Source organism: Pogoniulus pusillus, chromosome 7, assembly GCF_015220805.1.
Source record: "Pogoniulus pusillus isolate bPogPus1 chromosome 7, bPogPus1.pri, whole genome shotgun sequence".
NCBI lineage: Eukaryota > Metazoa > Chordata > Aves > Piciformes > Lybiidae > Pogoniulus > Pogoniulus pusillus.
The window spans coordinates 14,486,489-14,504,215 of record NC_087270.1 but is presented as its reverse complement, the minus strand read 5'-3'; the positions used below and the strand labels follow the sequence as shown (position 1 = coordinate 14,504,215).

At 38.9% G+C, this 17,727-nt stretch overlaps 1 protein-coding gene across 2 annotated transcripts in view; it reads left to right on the top strand.

Moving 5' to 3' along the window:
- Positions 1-17,727, top strand: part of EFEMP1 (EGF containing fibulin extracellular matrix protein 1) — a 51,035-nt gene that overhangs the window by 3,505 nt on the left and 29,803 nt on the right. For both annotated transcript variants that reach the window (XM_064146031.1, XM_064146030.1), the window contains 2 exons: positions 277-325; positions 505-765. In XM_064146031.1, coding sequence (XP_064002101.1) covers positions 277-325; positions 505-765 — 310 coding nt within the window. The remainder of the gene's footprint in view (positions 1-276; positions 326-504; positions 766-17,727) is intronic.

Genomic DNA, 17,727 nt, shown 5'->3' with positions numbered 1-17,727 from the left:
ATAGGAACAAGGCAAGGAGAAAACAATGCTTTTCCCGTGTTGCTTCTCAGTCCAAATAAAACATACCTACTCACAACTTGAGGTAGATGCTCTAAATACTCTTACTCACTGTTTCCATACAGCAATGCTGCATCAATAGCCATTTTTGTGCCTTACTGAGCTATGGAAACATTTCATTTCCCTTAGTACCAAGCCCCGAGTTTATTGTAATATGCTCAATGATTATTTTTCAAAATAAAGTAGCCTAATTTCTCATTTTCTTTCTTTTCTCTGCAGCAATGCACAGATGGCTATGAGTGGGATCCTGTTAGGCAACGGTGCAAAGGTACAGTAAATATTTTTCCAAGACTGATGTGTCATTAGTATATCTTTAAGCATTACCATTACGCACCCCTGTTTTGGACAAGGAGGTGTATTTGCATGTCTCATTTTGTTATTTGTATTAATAGCTGTTGCAAAAGGTTTGACTGCTAAAAGCATGACTTCTGTTGTTGCTAACCACAGACATTGACGAATGTGAAATAGTCCCAGATGCATGTAAAGGTGGGATGAAATGTGTTAACCACTATGGAGGATACCTCTGTCTACCCAGAACAGCACAGATTATTGTAAATGAGCGAGAAGAAGCAGCGGCTGAATCCACTAGCGGTCGAAATAATGTCATTCGACGAACTCCAGCTGATCCTCACCGTGCCCCTCCAAACCCAACTCATCAAATTCAGTGTGCAGCTGGGTATGAGCAAAGTGATCACAATGTGTGCCAAGGTAAGCAAGCTGCTGGGTGTTTTATTTTTGATATATCTGAGATTTCTGGGAAATGACAGCTGATAATTCCTGCATTTACGAGAATATACTCTTGCACTAGACATATAAGCACTTATTAATATGCATTTGTTTTGTTTACATATGTTATTGTTGTTCAAGGTAATAGAACTTGCAGTTTGTTGTAGCTGTCCATCTATTTCAGGCTAACAAGCAGAACTAATTATGTTGCATTTAGATTCTAGATTCTCAATACTTGAATGCAATTTCAGTCAGATATTTTGTATTGTATTAGGTATGTCCAGGAGAGCCAGTGCTTTGACAAAAACAAGCACACAGCAGGTCACATAACAGTTTCTAAGGATTTGCAAAACTTTGGATGCTGAATGGAGCACAAAATAACCACCAGGTGAACTTTTGCTTAGATCAGATTGTAATGCAGAAGCATACAGTAGTTTCATTATGTATGAGAAATCTTTCTTTCATAGTAGGAACATTTGAACAGATTGTGCTCTTCTAATCCTTGAGAGCTGTTCTATGCAGACTCTGCCAGCTTGCTTTCAGCCATAGTCCAGGCAGTCTCTGAAACTATGGCAATGAAGAGCTTTCATCTGAGTGTGCATACCCTTAGAATTTTGGTGCTGTGTGTGGTGTATTAGCAATGTTAATTGTATGCATTCAGGAACCAGGCCCGCAAGCAATACTGTAAACAAAGACTGTTTCATTTATTATTTGATGTAAATAGTTTACTCTTATACTTGCTGAAGTAACAAACATTTCATCCGTTGTTTTGTTTTCTTTCATAAAAATACAGTCTGCTCCTTGTTCGCAAACTTGATTTTCAAGCATGTTAGTGGGATGCCCATGCAAACAGAAGGCAAAGCTTGACCCATGGTTCATCTTTTCCACTTTGTGGCCCACAACAGTATAATCATATAAAATAGTACTTGAGTGACTATAATCAGAGCAAGCTGTAATGTAGAGTGGTAGTTCCTTTCTCCCTAGTATTCATGTATATAGAATGTTATTTATCACTAGTAAGTAAATTCCCTGTCATTCTGAAGCACAGTAATCATCATCAAGGCTGGATAAGTTATTTTTGTAGGCAAAGCCTCAGATTTCAGCTTCTGGCTTATCTGCTAATGTTCAACATTTCTGTCACTCTGATTCAAGAATGTCAAGAACCTACTGCAGGAGGTCAGTACCAAGATCCCCTTAGCCCTGAATTTTCACATAGGGTCATCACAGGAAAATCAAAGCCAAGGGTGGCAAATTTCTTTTTTTTCTTTTCCCTTCATTTAACTTACAGTAGCAGCAGAATGAGGAACAGAATACTAGGCTCCTGTATTTGATCTGGCACACCCTCCTCCATGTGATGATGTGTTACTATGGCAGGTAGTCCTTAGCTGGGGAATTGTGGTAAACTGCCTCAGCTTCAGCTTGTAACATCGTTTTTGTTTGATAAAATGCAAGTAATGATAAAATATTTCCAGACATGAAAATTGTTGTTGCTGCAGCTTTAGATGTATACATTTGGTGTAGTTTAACAGTGTGTAGTACCAATACCTTGTATTTCAAATGAAGGTTGGGAGTTAGGGTTAACTGAGAGACTGACAGGTGGTTGGAGCTTTTATTTGTTGAGATAGTGATCGATGGTGATAAGTTACTGTTATTTCACTCCATGCTCTGGCTTCCTGAAGCTTGCAACTAAATACTTATATTCAATTCACTAATCTTTGGTTAATTTATAACAACAACTATTTTACAATGCCAGAATTTTTTAAATTAGCAGGCACACAAACCGTGGTGAAACCTTGGGCTTGACTGTGTCAGTTTTGTTACTAATTACCTCATGCCAAAATTTCAATCCATGTGCAGAAAGCATGGAAATACTAGGGTTTAAAGGCTGAAATGTATTGTACTAAATTAATTCCATCTGGAAAATGGGTAGTGGACAGTGTGCTTGATAGAAAGGATAAAAGACTTTTGGAGCACTTAAGGCATGCATTCAGCTTCATGGTCTTCATACTTTTTGCTGCTGAAAATATCTTATAAAAGATAATCTTGATCAGCAATGGTCCCATTGAGGATTTATTTAATTATATTAAAGGCATTTCCTATGCTAACTGCTTGAGACTCTTAGGGAGTGTAACTTACACACATAGTCACACTTAAGCTTGTTTTATTGTTTAGTAAATCAAATACGAAGTCCAGCTCCTTCTAATTGTTTGCAGATGTATGACATTTTCCTTCCAGTCCAGCAGCACTAAGTATTTTATAACTGATGTGAAAGTGTGGAGACCTCTGTTTAAAACAATAACATGCTCTGAGGAGTTGTATTACTGACCTCATGCTAGAGTGTGAGGGGCCTTCTGTTTTAATACAATGTCCATTCCCTTTTTAAACACTGGATAGTGAAGGTATGAGAGGCCAAACACACTCATGTTGCTTTCCGTGCTCGGAATAAACACACATAAATGATGCTGCCTGTTGGGCTTTAAAAGGTTTCAGTGACATCCTGAGCTTCATCACTGGGTAAAGCATGATGCAGTGTGGCCAGATCCTATTTCAGTTCATAGAAATTAAAAACACTCAGAAAGGATCATGGTTTTCTGACCCTAATTTAATCTACCAAAACATATTCACATTCCTGAATTACAGAAGATGAATAATACCTTATTCTGACCTGAAGAATACAAGTTACAATTATGATACTTATTATCAGTGGTGAGAATTTTCTGTCCAAAACACGTGTTGTTATTTATTAGAAACCATGTAGCCCATGAAGAGCACAGATGGCAGGCTGCTATCTAAGCAGGAGACAAAGTCAATGGAAATTACTGCAGTTTTCTATGCTGTACATCATTTTTATAACTTCAAATGATCATAAATATGTTCTTGTATAATTATGTTGATATTAGAAGTATAGATAGCAAAAATTTCTTGGTCAAAATCTTAAGATACTGTACACAAGGAGTAAATGTCACTAAATCCAAAAATTGACAAAGAGAGATGGGGAGGTTATTCTGGAGGAAGATCTCTTCTGTAGAATATGTACAAAGCACTCTGTATTGTGCTTCAGCTTAAAACATTTTAAATGGATCTTAAGTTCTTAGTTTATGATGTTAACTAATCCTCCTTTTCCCCATCTCTGTGTAGTCAGTTCATAATTCACTGTCACTTCTAAGTTTTCCCTTAACTGAGAAGGCTGCTGAGTTGATCACTAAAGTAGGTTGCCATGTGTGGCCCTTGCCAGCGTTTTCAGGAAGCCATTCACATGTTCTGACCTCTCATGGCCAGAGATATCACTCAAACTGGGAAAAGCAAAAAATAAAGTAAAAATAATAGTGAGCAAATTACTGAGTTAGCTAATAATCACAGTTTTGCCTGATTAAAAAGCATATAGAGCTGCACTCTGCCTGCATACAAGACTGAATTGTATTTCTGCTGTGGTGTTTGCAGACTCAAATCACAAGAGAGCCTGCTATTGAAGTCAGAAGAAAATCACCCAATTAATTCCATTTTGTCAAATATAGTCTCCAAGAAGCTATGACATTTGAGTGAAAAATGGCCAAGCAAAGGTACTAAACCTATAAACTTGAGAAGGCCAAAGAACTTGTTTTTCTTGTCTTTCTATCATGCTGGCAATACAAGCAATACAGTAAGCAAACTTTTTGTACTTCTTTACTAAGTTACCTTCCTATAGCTCTCTAGTGTCTTTATAACCCATTATGCTACTGTGATTGTAAAATACATGTCAAAGAGAGATTGTAATGGAGGACATCAGTAAGATAGATGCATTTATCCAGATTACTTCTACCTGATTTTATGGTACTGTTCAAAGTAATTGCCATACTCAATCCAAGTTTTTACCTCAAGTTGTTAAATTAAGCTTATTAGACATATTTACACTAAATATTGCACCTCTGAAGTTTTTTGGGTTGGGGGGATTTTTGGTTTTCTTTTGGTTGGTGTTTTTTAATAAGGAGAGAGGGAAGGAACTAAGAAGCAGCTCATGATGTTTTATTCTCAATACAGAAACCACTTGGTATTATGTATATAAACATGTCAGGAATACACAGCTAGTGTATGAAGGCTGTAAAAGTTGAGTAAGTGCAGGTGCACTCAGCTTGGCCCATTGCAGAACTACTTCAGATTGGAGGGTCTGGGTGTACCTCCAGCAGGGTGCTCTTTGTCGATGTTTTGGCTGTGGTGCAGACTCTACTTCTGAAATGCACCTCCTGATGAGCTGCACTTGACCACTCAGTGAGGCAAATCAAAGCATGTTTTGAAACATGCGAACCAGGTCCTGTTCAGATGAAACTAAACCTGAAATGCACTGCAGGAGTGCCACTAATGTGCCGCAACTACTAACAAGCATTCATGCTCTGGGACCTGCGTAGAGAGCCAAGACCCTCAGAAATTAATATACTGGGACAGCAGAGCCTCTTCACCAACATCTGATCTGCACCTCTGAGTCCCCACTATTTGCTGATACGTCTATAATAGTTTCTTAGACTGGCCCCAGAAATGTTCTGGACAGCCCTTTGTAAAATGTTGCACCCTCCCAAGTTTTTTCCCCTTCTTGGGTTTGAGGACTATAAAAAAAAAGTGCCTTCAGAGCTACTTTTCTAAAAAAAACTGAGTTGTGACAAGCTTAGTTCCAGAATTGTTCCTCAAGACCTGTTTAGTTTGAGGATGGGGTGACGAGAGAGGCTGTGGTAGGAAAAATAAGGTCTAGTTATCTGGTTTCGGTTGCCGTTAGCTCATCAAAGTGCTTACTGAAGCACGGTTCACATATACGCATGCTTGCTTCAGCAAGTGGAGAATGCTTGTTGCCAGAAGTAGCCACCCTAAAAAGACTGACTTGCTTACACATGCTATTTGAATACTAATTACTTGGAAAAGCTGTAGGAGTTCTGCAGGTCTAAGAGACTCCACAGAAGGATACAAGCTGTGTTTTCACAACCCTTTGTACTGAGTGTTCATAGATGCCAATTAATTTTTTGTGCATTTTGGGTATGTCATGCAGAGATCATCTTTCATCTGCCCATCCTGAACCAGCTGTTCAGGCTGTTAATCTGTGAAAGTGCTGCATTTTGTGGCAAAGAGCCCTTTCTGAAGCATCTCTTTAATAGCCTTGAGGGACCAGAAGGGAGGTCACACACAAAAAAAAAATCTTGAGGGCCTGAGGGCCTGGTTTTGGGCATTTTCAAAATCTGACCTCTCTGAATCATCTTCCCATCTGTGCTATTTGCACAGCTGTGAGTGTTGTGTCAAGACCTTGGATAGATCTTCTCTGTTCTGTCTGACCATTTCACTATGAACATCCATCACAAGTATAAATACTAGCAGCTGCTTTTCTTCCCTCAGTTACTTACTGCTTTTTCCATGGTTCTGACCCCTGCAGGAGTATGCTCAGTGCTTTGGAGTTAAAGATTCATACCACATGCTAGTCGTGATAGATTCAGGCAAGCTCCGCAAAGTTCTATTTACCTTAGCTTCTTGAATTGCAATTGCACAGACAAGTACTAGGCTTCGAGTTTAAGTAAACTCATTAGCAGGCCTCATGGCTTCTTATTCAAGAAAAAAGGATTATACAGTAGTCACAGTGACTGTCATGCTTTCAAGTTTGATTTGTTGATTGTAAGGCCTTGTTTGCTTAGTAGCTCTGAGAAGGATAATGTTTTGACAGATAAAACATAGCAAACGTATTCAGAAGGCACATGGCCTGCAGAAAGTCCAAACCTTCAGCCATCTGTCCTCCTTCAACAGTTCACACTCTAAGCTGGAGGTCCTTTTTTTATAATAGAGTCAGGACTAATAGCAGATAGCATGAGGGAAGAATGTGCTGTCTAATCCTGACTGGGCATCCCAATATGCATGGCATCTCATTAAAAGGCTCAAGTATCCTGAAGACAGTAAGTCCTGATAGTATATCCAATAGCACAAAACATGATTTGTGGGAGCACAGGGTGGCTGTGTTCCCTGTTAACTGACAGCAGATACTGATATAGTGTTCTACGGCACTGCAGAGCTACAGAAAGTTTTCCTAGCAGTAACAGTAGTGTGAGAGCAGCCTGGCATCTACTTCAGCACATTTCTTGACTAAGTCATGGTTATACCATTGACACTTTGTAGATAGACTCTTTCTCTCATGCTTCCATGAAAGATTTATAGCAATATTCTCAATATGTTTGCTTTGAGCAGGTCTGCAGCTATTTCACCCTGGACTATTGCATTCTAGTTCTTTAATCTGCTGAGAAAGGTTGTTTTCAACCCAATTCTTAGTTCAGATTACTTAGAAAAGATCATTTGTATTGTATACTATGTTTTGGTTTCAATTTTGAAGTTTGGGTTACTGGGGAACCTTTTCTAATGCTAAAACATTGCTCAAGGATTTCCATATTACAGACACACAGCTTTTAAAGGTCAAAAAAACCTGTTGAGTGTCTGCAGTGGTGAGATTACAACATAGCAAGCTGAAAAACTACTTTTTAGAGCAGAAGCTTGAAACTGTTATTTTCCTGATTTTACTATCTTTCCAGGTAATTTTATTTTTCATGCTGGCAAAGGAAGATGGTAGCTAGTGCTTCTCTTTGCATCTCTGTGTGTACCAAAATAGTCCACAAACAGAGGTGGTCTGTTTGATTCTCCGCTATACCACCTAGTGATGCCTTTACAAAGAAGAAATATCTGTGGCCAAGCAAGCCAGTCTCCACAATCACTTGAAACAATTCAGTGTGTTGCTTAGCCTTGCTCTCTTGACATTTTCCTATCATCAAGGGCAATGAGAACACAATGTTTATAGGACCCCATACTGGCAAGATAGTTTTTTGTCTGGTGAGAAGCACAATGAGAGAGTTGGTTTTTTTCAGCAGTGTCAGTTTGGCTGTTACCTGTCCCCCACCCCCACTTTCCCTTATGGAATCACTCAGACTAGACTCAGCCAGCTGGAAATTAAGGAATGAAGTTTTATATTTACAGCTTAGCACAATACACAAGCAGATATTTACAATATATACATCTATATACAGAAATATACAAGTTAAAAGTAATACAGAAACACAATACCCTTCCCAGAAACCAGAGTCCCCAGGAGGGGGTCCTAACCACCCTTCCACCTCCTTTCCACCCCTCTACCTTATCCCAGAGTTTGCCTTATGTGCAAGGTGAGTTTGGAGGATCAGCTGGGGGGGTAGAAAGCATAAGGATTAGTTACACAGAAAGCAGGCCAGGGAGAAAAGTACAGGCACCATCTGCAACACAGACCCACCGAGTTATCTATGTTTATGTTCTTATTTTTATACATCTCAGCAAGCCTATGAGCAAAGTAGACATGACCAGAGTTTCCTTTTTACAGCCTATAATTCCTCTCACCAAAATAGCCTCAAACTAGCACATCAGTTTACTAGGTTGCATCTTAAACATTCTGTGTTTTATGGTATAGTCAACTATTCTTGTACAGCACTTTGTCATGGCAATCCTGTGTATGTGTTAATGGACCAAGAACTTCTTGTTCATGGGTTTCACATAACTAGAACTTATCTGTCTCCTTTCAATATACTTAAAGAATATTTATTCTCATTTTCCCTCAATGATGTTTTTAGTGCTTTTTTTTTCCCAGACTATCATCATTTATACATGTTCTGTACTAATGCAAGATGTAAGCATCCTTCGGCTGAAGGATTCTTATCAAAGTACAATTTGCAACATATAACACTCAGTTGACACTCAGTTGAGTCTATCCACAAGATTGAAAGATCTGACCTTGGCTCACAAGATCTCTATCTGTGATAAGAATATATGGAATAGGTAATCAGCCATATAAAGTTCATGGATAAAATGCATGACATTTCAAAGACCATACCTGTTTTCAGATTTGCTACATTTGGGGCTCATAGCAGACAGAAGGCAAGTTTTGGAGACAAAGCTATTTGCCATAATTCAATATACTGCAAACATTTACCTGAAGAAACATTGAAAGCCCAATAATCCTGTTTGTATGTTCTTTCATTTACATCAAAACTTGACTAAAAATATAAAAGGCATTTGAAAATTAAAGAGCTATGAAGTAGTTTAGCATACATGTAGTCATTATAAAATACCTTTTTTGCTCATTCTGAAATCGTATTAAAAGGTGGTTCTGTTTATAAGTATAGTGGAGAAATGTTTGATCTTTGTTATGTGTAATTATATGGTAAAACTATGCAACTTAAGAAAAAGTTCTTCAGGGCAAAAAGTGAGTTAGACCTCCTCTGACATAATGTAAGCCAATCTCTTAATTAGTCATTTTTAGAACTAGATATTCGGTAGACCCTTATCTGCTGCTGTTGCCAAATACCTTAAATAAGTAACTTCACCTGAGTGAAAAATGCCCCTTAACTATTTTGCAGTTGTGGGACAGGGAGTGTTTGTTGGTTACAGTGCATGGTGGGAGGTTTGCTCGGTCGGTTTTTGTTGGTTTGTTGCTTTGAGTTTTTTACATGACACTCTTATTTTCATTTCTTACTGTTAAAATATCAGTTCCAAAGGTGGGGAAAACAGTACTCATTTGGTTAAGGATAGTGGTGATGACTACACATGGTTTACCATAGAAATCAGGAAAATTCTTAAATAGAATGACAAAGGACTCAGTGTAGGAAAGTGTATTTCCTGGGAAGAGTTGATTACTTTAGGATGCTCTCAATCTGTCATTATTAACTCCTAATTAAGGAAATTCATGCTTTTGCCCATGCATAGACATCATATAAGCCTATCTAAATCAATTCTGAAAAGGACATGCTGTGGCTGAGTTTTCATTTACAAGCTGAATTTAATCAAAGTAAACTTCTAGTCTAATGCCCAGTATGATGTGATATAAACAAATGTGACATTGCACTTGAGCATGTTGAGTCCGTGTTGTATGTAGTTATCTGAGTACAAATAGAAGTTGTTTGAGGATTTTTATATGCCTGTATGAGTGGGATTTTTGTTAACAGGTATCTGGTCATAATGTGTGCAATAAAACTTCAGTAGATAATGAAAGCTGCAGAGAATGTGGTGGTTGTTTGTTTGTGGGCTTTTTTTGTTTGGTTTGTTTGTTTGTTTTTAATTTTCAAGCCTGAATGGCTTCAGAAATATTGGGTTCTTCTGTCCATCGACACCAGTAACATCTTCAGCTTGAGGTTTTCAAAATCAAATCTTTTCTTTCAAAAAGATGGATTTTATAAAGGAAAGCTAGCTTTCTCCTAGCCTTTGAGTAAATAATAATCTCATCTGCTTTGATGCTATTGACACCTAAACTCCACTACCAGCTGTAACATGCATCACAATAAAGCTGAGTTTGATAAGCCAGACTGCTGCAGTAAAACTAGTGTTTGTACACAGATTTAGAAGGTGTTGGGTTGAGTTTGTGTTTTTCTTCCAATAATTAAAAATAGCAAGCATTAAACAAATCTGGAGCAAGAAGTAAAGCATCTTCTGGGGTGAAAAAATACCATGATGCCAGAAAAACAGTAATATGGACAATCAGTTACTGCCTATCTCTTAATAGTAAGTTAAAAAGAAATCTTTATCAATACTCTAACAGCTGCCTGCTCTAACACAATAAGTTAGAATTGGAAAACACAAGGAGTTTTTCACAGGTAGCAATGCCTGAACATGAGCCAGCAGTGTGCCCAGGTGGCCAAGAGAGCCAGTGGCATCCTGGCCTGCATCAGGAATGGTGTGGCCAGCAGGAGCAGGGAGGTCATTCTGCCCCTGTACTCTGCACTGGTTAGACCACACCTTGAGTACTGTGTTCAGTTCTGGGCCCCCCAGTTTAGGAGGGACATTGAGATGCTTGAGCATGTCCAGAGAAGGGCGACGAGGCTGGTGAGAGGCCTTGAGCACAGCCCTACGAGGAGAGGCTGAGGGAGCTGGTATTGTTTAGCCTGGAGAAGAGAAGGCTCAGGGGAGACCTTATTGCTGTCTACAACTACCTGAAGGGTGGTTGTGGCCAGGAGGAGGTTGCTCTCTTCTCTCAGGTGGCCAGCACCAGAACGAGAGGACACAGCCTCAGGCTGTGCCAGGGGAAATTTAGGCTGGAGGTGAGGAGAAAGTTCTTCACCGAGAGAGTCATTGGACACTGGAATGGGCTGCCCGGGGAGGTGGTGGAGTCACCGTCCCTGGGGCTGTTCAAGGCAGGATTGGACGTGGCACTTGGTGCCATGGTCTAGCCTTGAGCTCTGTGGTAAAGGGTTGGACTTGATGATCTGTGAGGTCTCTTCCAACCTTGGTGATACTGTGAATTTCCTGTATGGTTTTGCAGAGGTTGCCAATAAGCTAACTTTTAATAATGGGCTTGCACAGAGGAAAGAGATAAAACATGGCAGAGTGAGCAGAAATTTATCTGACATTACCTAGCTTCTAAAACTACCTGGATGAGAAAGATGGAAAAGGCAGTCCTTCTTTTCTAGACTTACTCTGTGGAGAATTCTGAGTATCTTAGCTGCATTTAAAAAGAGGTGGAATCAAATAAACATTAAATGCTGAACTGTATTTGTTGCTTCTAAAAGTTTCATCTAAGTTGATAAAACTAGCATAATTTCAAGTAACAGATAAGTGCCTTTTAAAAAGTTACTGAATTCCCCATCAATTCTGAACCCATTTTGTTTTGCATCTGCATTACTAGGTCTTAACATCTACCTTTGTATCTTGTAGTATTTACTTTCTTAGCAGTGTAATTTTTTCCTCAAGTGATTTTCTCATCAGGAGAAAGCTGTCCACATACAAAACAATGTGTATTGCCTGACACACTTCATCAATCTTATCTGGCTTAATTTGAAGAACCAAGACAGATTTTTGGTTCACATGTTACTTGAGTGGAAAGGAAGTTCACGGTGGTTGTAAGACCCTAAGATATTGCCAGCACTTCTAGGCTTAATATTTTTTACCCTGTGCAGAAAGCACTCTACAAGCAGATAAAAATGACAGACTTAATACAACAACATTGTACTGGTAGAGCACCTCTTGGGGATTGTAGAAGCAGAAAAGCATTATGGCTTGTATGAGCCCAAGTTGGAAGAGAGTTGTAACTGCCCTCCTGATATGTTTTGTGCACTGCAAAAGCTGGCTGCAGGAGAAAAAACCCTGTTTGTCTCATCGTAAAGACTATTTGGCCACTATTTAAGGCATCCAGAAAATACAGGTTTTATTCTGTTATTCGGCATGTGGAAAATGATGGTTTGGAGGAGGGGGCTGGGTTTTTGTGTGTGTCCTAAGATGAAGTATTCCTCTCTCAGAAACTGTGGCTCTGTATGCCTATAAAGGGGGGAAATCCCCATTTTTAGAAGATATTTTCATTAAAAGATTGCTTCATTATGTACTTAAGTCCACACTTTCTGTCTATTACAATGGTACTCAAATATCAGTCTTCACAGTTAAGAGAATCTCTTCCTTACTACGTATGCAGATTTATACGGCTCCAGGCACCTTTGAAATAAATTGAAAGCACAGCTATGTAATAAAGCCAAATCCAAACACTAGCCAAAGGGATCCACCCAGAAACACCCTCGAACACCCTCAGCTTCTTTCCCTAAGCACAGCTTTAGAGCACTAATCTTGGTCTTGACTTTGCTTTTCTCCACCCTCATGAAAGCTTCCTGGGGGATTCCCCAGCTGGCAGAGAGGCCAGACCTATGCAAGTGGCTGTTTGTGAGACAGAAGCGGTTCATTTGCTTGGTTTTCTTGCCTATCAAACAGCTCATAAGGAGTGTGGCTGTTTGCAGTACTGCTTAGCCCATTGCAAGGGAATATTGCAAGCTAGGAGCAGTTTACAGCAGGAGAAAGCAACAGGTATGGGTGAGGATGTATTTGAACAGCTGCAAAAAAAAGAGATAAGGCAAAACCATACAGAAATAATGAAGGGGCTAGAGAAAGCAGACTTAAAACTGTTGGTTTCGACTTAGAAACAACCATTCAGAAATTTTATGATGCAGAAATACGGTCTAGTTTGAGCACCTGAGTTGCTATGGGATATGTATGGGAACAACAATGTAAGAATTTAATTAAACCAAAGTCTGGACATTTTATACAGTGAGACTAGAAGTTAAAAAGGAGTAACTTTTAAGAAAGACAACAAATTTGTATGTTTAATTATTAAAGAGTGTCAGGATGAGTTTAATTGCTGGAAAGTAGATTTGCAATATCTGTACCCTTCTCACATGTCTGATCCAGCCTGAACTGAGAAAACATAACATGTTAAATCATAGAATAGTAAGGGTTCATCAAGTCCAACCCTCTTGGCCAAAGCAGGATCACCTAGAGCAGACCACACAGAAATGCATCCAAATAGGTTTTGAAGGTCTCTGGAGAGAGAGACTCCACCACCTCTCCAGTGCTTCATTACCCTCACAGGAAAGAAGTTATTCCTGATGTTGAGGTGGAACTTCTTGTGTTCCAATTCTTGTCCATTGTCATTTATGCTGTCACAGCACAACACCAAAAAGGAACTGGCCCCTTCCTTTTGACACCCACCCTTTAGATATTTGTAAGCATTTAATAATATCCTTTTTCAATCTTCTCCAGGATAAACAGCTACAAATTTCTTAGCCTTTCCTTGTTAACAGATGTTTGAGTCCCTTAATCATCGCTGTAGCCTTACATTGGGCTCTCTACTCCCTCCCTGCCTCAAATTTCCCTCTCTTCTGCATTTGGTGACTGCTACCTGTGGATTGAGCATAAAGCCTGTTCTCCACAGAAAGCTTTGGTTAATCACTTTGGTGAACATCAGCTGTTTGGGATCATAATAGAACATTCTGTGTCCTATGAGCTGCAGAAGGTTGAGGCATTTTTTTCAGAGAGCACAAACCAGTATAGTTTTGTTGAAAAGTGAAACTACTGGGAAATTCAGAAAAAAAGTTTGTGCAATTCTGACAAAGTTATGTAAAATCACCTCTGAGTGTTAGTTGCCAAATGTAATGAAAAACCTTTCTATGCCAAAAAGAAACCAACTATAGAATGTTTTCATAATAGGAATCAGTTCCTTATTGTGGGTAAAAACGTGCTGAAATTCGTTGACATAATTTTGTAATGCCACAGCTTTCAGAAGCCTTACTTAGGGTCCATTCTTCTGGGCAACATGAGCATGTAGAAGGGTATCTGACCTGCTCTGTACAGCTTTATGGTGCATGTGCTTGAATACCTTAACAAGCACATTCTTTACACAAGAGTGTTGCTGTTTTAAGTGTGGTGTTTGGGACAAAAGCAGCAGCAGCATATATTATTCTTTGCATTTGATTCTTTATTTTACTATCTGTCTTGTCCAACCTAGCCAAAACCTGGCCTCAGCAAATTCTGGCTTGTAGATTCTGTGGGAGTCCCGGGGGTGCCATACACATGCCTCATCTGTGACCAAACTGGGGCTAAGGAGCCATTTCACAGTGCCTTGTCCTCAGGGTGGAGTCACGCTCCTATGACAGCTATGATCAGTAGACTGCAAGCAGAACACTAAAGAGCCCAAAGGGACCAGTTGGGATTTTCACGCACTGAATGGCAACTCAAGGGGTTCAGCCAGAATGAACGATCCAAAGTGTCAACAAATGTGAAAAGGTGACACAAAAAAGTTTTGTTAATTGGATCATTAAATTTCAAGTGAGAGAGCCATGGGATCTGCCTGGATCAGGTCAAGGTCATTCTGCAGAACACCACGGAAGCTCATGCAACTCACCAGCTAACATGCACTGCAGCTTTATGGCATAAGTTACCAAACTGCCTGTGTCACACAAATTCAGATTCAAGACAGCATTACTGTCCCACTGGGACACAGTTGGAATGGGCTGGATAGAAAACAGCCCTTAAAAACTAGAACAATGATGTGCAGGTTTTTCCATCCCTATCATTTGTCCTTAATTTGAAAAATTAAATGTTTATGTCCCATTGTTAACTATTCTTAGCACTAATTTCATAATTTAGCCCAGTAATGACCAAATGGCTTCCTTACAGTTTTGGGGTTTTTTTCCCCTCAGTTCACAGCTGGCCTGAATTTATTTAGTTTGGTGCTTAGGTTGCATTAAAAACAAAAAAAAAAGAGTTTTGTGACTCGGCCTCCATAAATATTTTAATCGGAAACCTCAGCTGACGTAACTAACTGCCTGAAGAACACTATAAAAAGTCAGAGGTAGTACAGTTCTCCATTCTGGTTAATATCTTAGAGTATATTTATAGTATAGAGTATATTTACAGTATCATGAAATAACTTAGATTATAAGGAAGTCTCTAGCCCACCATCCTTCTCAAAGCAGGGACCACTGTGAGATCAGACCAGGTTCACCAGATCCTCAGACCAAGAAGGTTGAAGCAGCCAATCCTTGAAAACCTCTGTGGATGAAGAGTGTACAAACCTTCCTGGACAACATATTCCACTTCTTGGTTGTCCTAATGGTGAAAAAGGTTTTTCCTTATATTCAGTCAGAACTCCAACTTACAATGGCTTGATAGAGACAGACAAAAGAGATGTGCTAAAGATGCAGATTTTTCTCCTTCGTATTTCATTCTAGCTGGTTTGTATTGGTCCCTCAATATAAGGAATCAAGCTGTTTAGATTTATTTGTTATTTAATTTGATGTAGCACTGAGAGAATGCTAGTCACCAATGACAGTTTCCTTCTGGAAGGCACAAGATGCAGAAAAAAGCTCACCTGAGAAAACCTCCCATCTTGACACTTCTAAACATTTGCCTTGCATTCCTTCTGTTTTCTTCAACAAGATTAAAAAAATACACCTTCTTGGGCTTTCCTGTTTCTCACTTTATTGTACTATTCAGAACTGATTTTTTTTGCAAAAATGCTGTATTTAAGGGGGAAACTGGCTTGTTTTTTTTAAATAGGTGAAAGTGAGGAAGTGTTTCCATAGGGGAAAGAAGCACAACTCTGGGGTGGCCCTGAGTTTGAATTAAAACATTTTCATGGGAAGCAGATTAGCTAGTGAGAAGCTCAAAGTCACTTCTAGCCTCCCATGACCCAACTCTTCTTACAAGTGAATGTTCCCACGTTTTTCAGTTTCAGATTGGAAAGGAAAAAGTAAAAAAAGATGTCTATTGAATGCAAATGCCCACCAAACTTCTTAAACTACCAAAAGTATGCCAAGACTGATTTTAATAAACAAAACCCATGTTTCTACTTAAGGAGGTATCATATTAAGACACATTTAGTTGTGTCCTGGTGTTTAAAGCACACATTTGGATCCCAGTAATTTCACTGACATCTTTGCACATGCCTAAAATTTACACAATTACTTAATGCTGTCCTTAATGAGTCCTTCATTTTGTTGCTAGGATCTTTTATTTTAAAACCCCGTACTAAAAAACTTGCCAGAGTAAGCCTGCAATGCCAAGTGCAGACCAATTCTATTGAGGGGTGGGTAGGAAATGCTTGAAAGGCTAGGAGGGACTAGCATTGCTCTGATGGAATGGTGCTATTTACTCAGCTTGCTGCTACATTGTTGGGACAATTACAGTTTTCAGATCATTCTACTGAGTGTCCCAGCCTGTCTCATGTCTAGCAGTGCTGTCTGTTTTAGATACTCTTCACATAATTTTGTGCCTCTCTATTGCTTTTTGCTTTACTTAAACTGTCAAGAAGTGCCAAAAACTGACTGCAAATATCAATTCATACTGTTGTCCTGGATAAACTACTATACAATTAACAACATCACAGTGTGAGTTTCAAAATGTTAATTAAATAAAGCTGCTTCTTTAGGAAACAAGGTACTTTACAGTTTATGATTTATGGTGATTCTAAATAGGAGCAAAACCACTTGACAGATGAAAAAATATTGTCACTCTTACTAACCAGATACTTCATGCCACTTCTGAAGAAAAGTGATGCCTGGCTTGACTTAATCATTTTCTCAGGATTGTCTCTGTACAGATCTTACCCCTTCTAGAAATGGAATTGCAAAAGTGTCATGACCTGAAAATCAGATCTCTTTTCTTCATTATGAGAAACAGAACAATGTAGCAGACATAGCTGGTGTGGGACAGAATGACACGTAGTTGTATGTTCAGAGAGTTCTTTCTGTGAACTTCTCAGATTCATTTCATTTTCTGGCTCAAGAAGCTCTGTGCTCTACTACTGGACATTTCAGGCAAGCACATGTTCATGCAATAAGTATGAAGCCTTGTGGGGTAAATAAAAGTTACTGCACAAGTAAAAGCAATAAATCAAGCCCAAGAGTTTTAGGACAATATGCAGAATTAATTTATTTACTGAATGTTCTGTAGATAAGGGATCATTGTTCTTTGTTTTGAAAAGATTTTTTGGGGTTTAATATGTATTCAACCATTACTTATCTGTTATGCTTCGCTTCCTCTTTATTTTCCTTTCATTGAAAAGGAAACATAGCTCCTTAAAAATCCTTTGGACTTGATCCTAAAACACAGTGAATACTTCCCAGTCCTTTTGAAAATAATGGGATACAAGAACTTTCATGCCTTAGTTTTACTTCTTGATGTGTTTCTGAAACTTTAAAATCCATTCAGAAGATCCTGTCTCAGTATTATCTGAGACATTGTATTTCTTTTCTTTCGTATTGGTCTTTTGGCCTGTCCATGAAATCTCCAAAGCATATTAATATTCTGGTAGACTCTAACCAAGTTGAGATACAGCTATAGCTATAGAGGATTTCAAACTAACTGCTGGAAACTAATCCTGTCATTGGTCTTCCACTAGTGCTTTGCATATTTATTTTTAGCAGCTCATTAATTCAAGCCAGTCTCTAAATCAGCAGAGTTGGTTAAATGCTATCTAGGAAAGTTTTGAGGCTACTTAAAACTACATATTTTCAGTCTGTAAACTACCAGCACAGAGAAATGCAGGTTTCTCAAGCTTACACTGTGAATGTGAAGTTGATTAGCCTGGGAGAAAGCCTGCAAGAGTGCTTTGAGTTTTTCAAGCTAACAAAAGCCATAGTAGGATAAATAATAACAGGATTGGTAAAATCACAA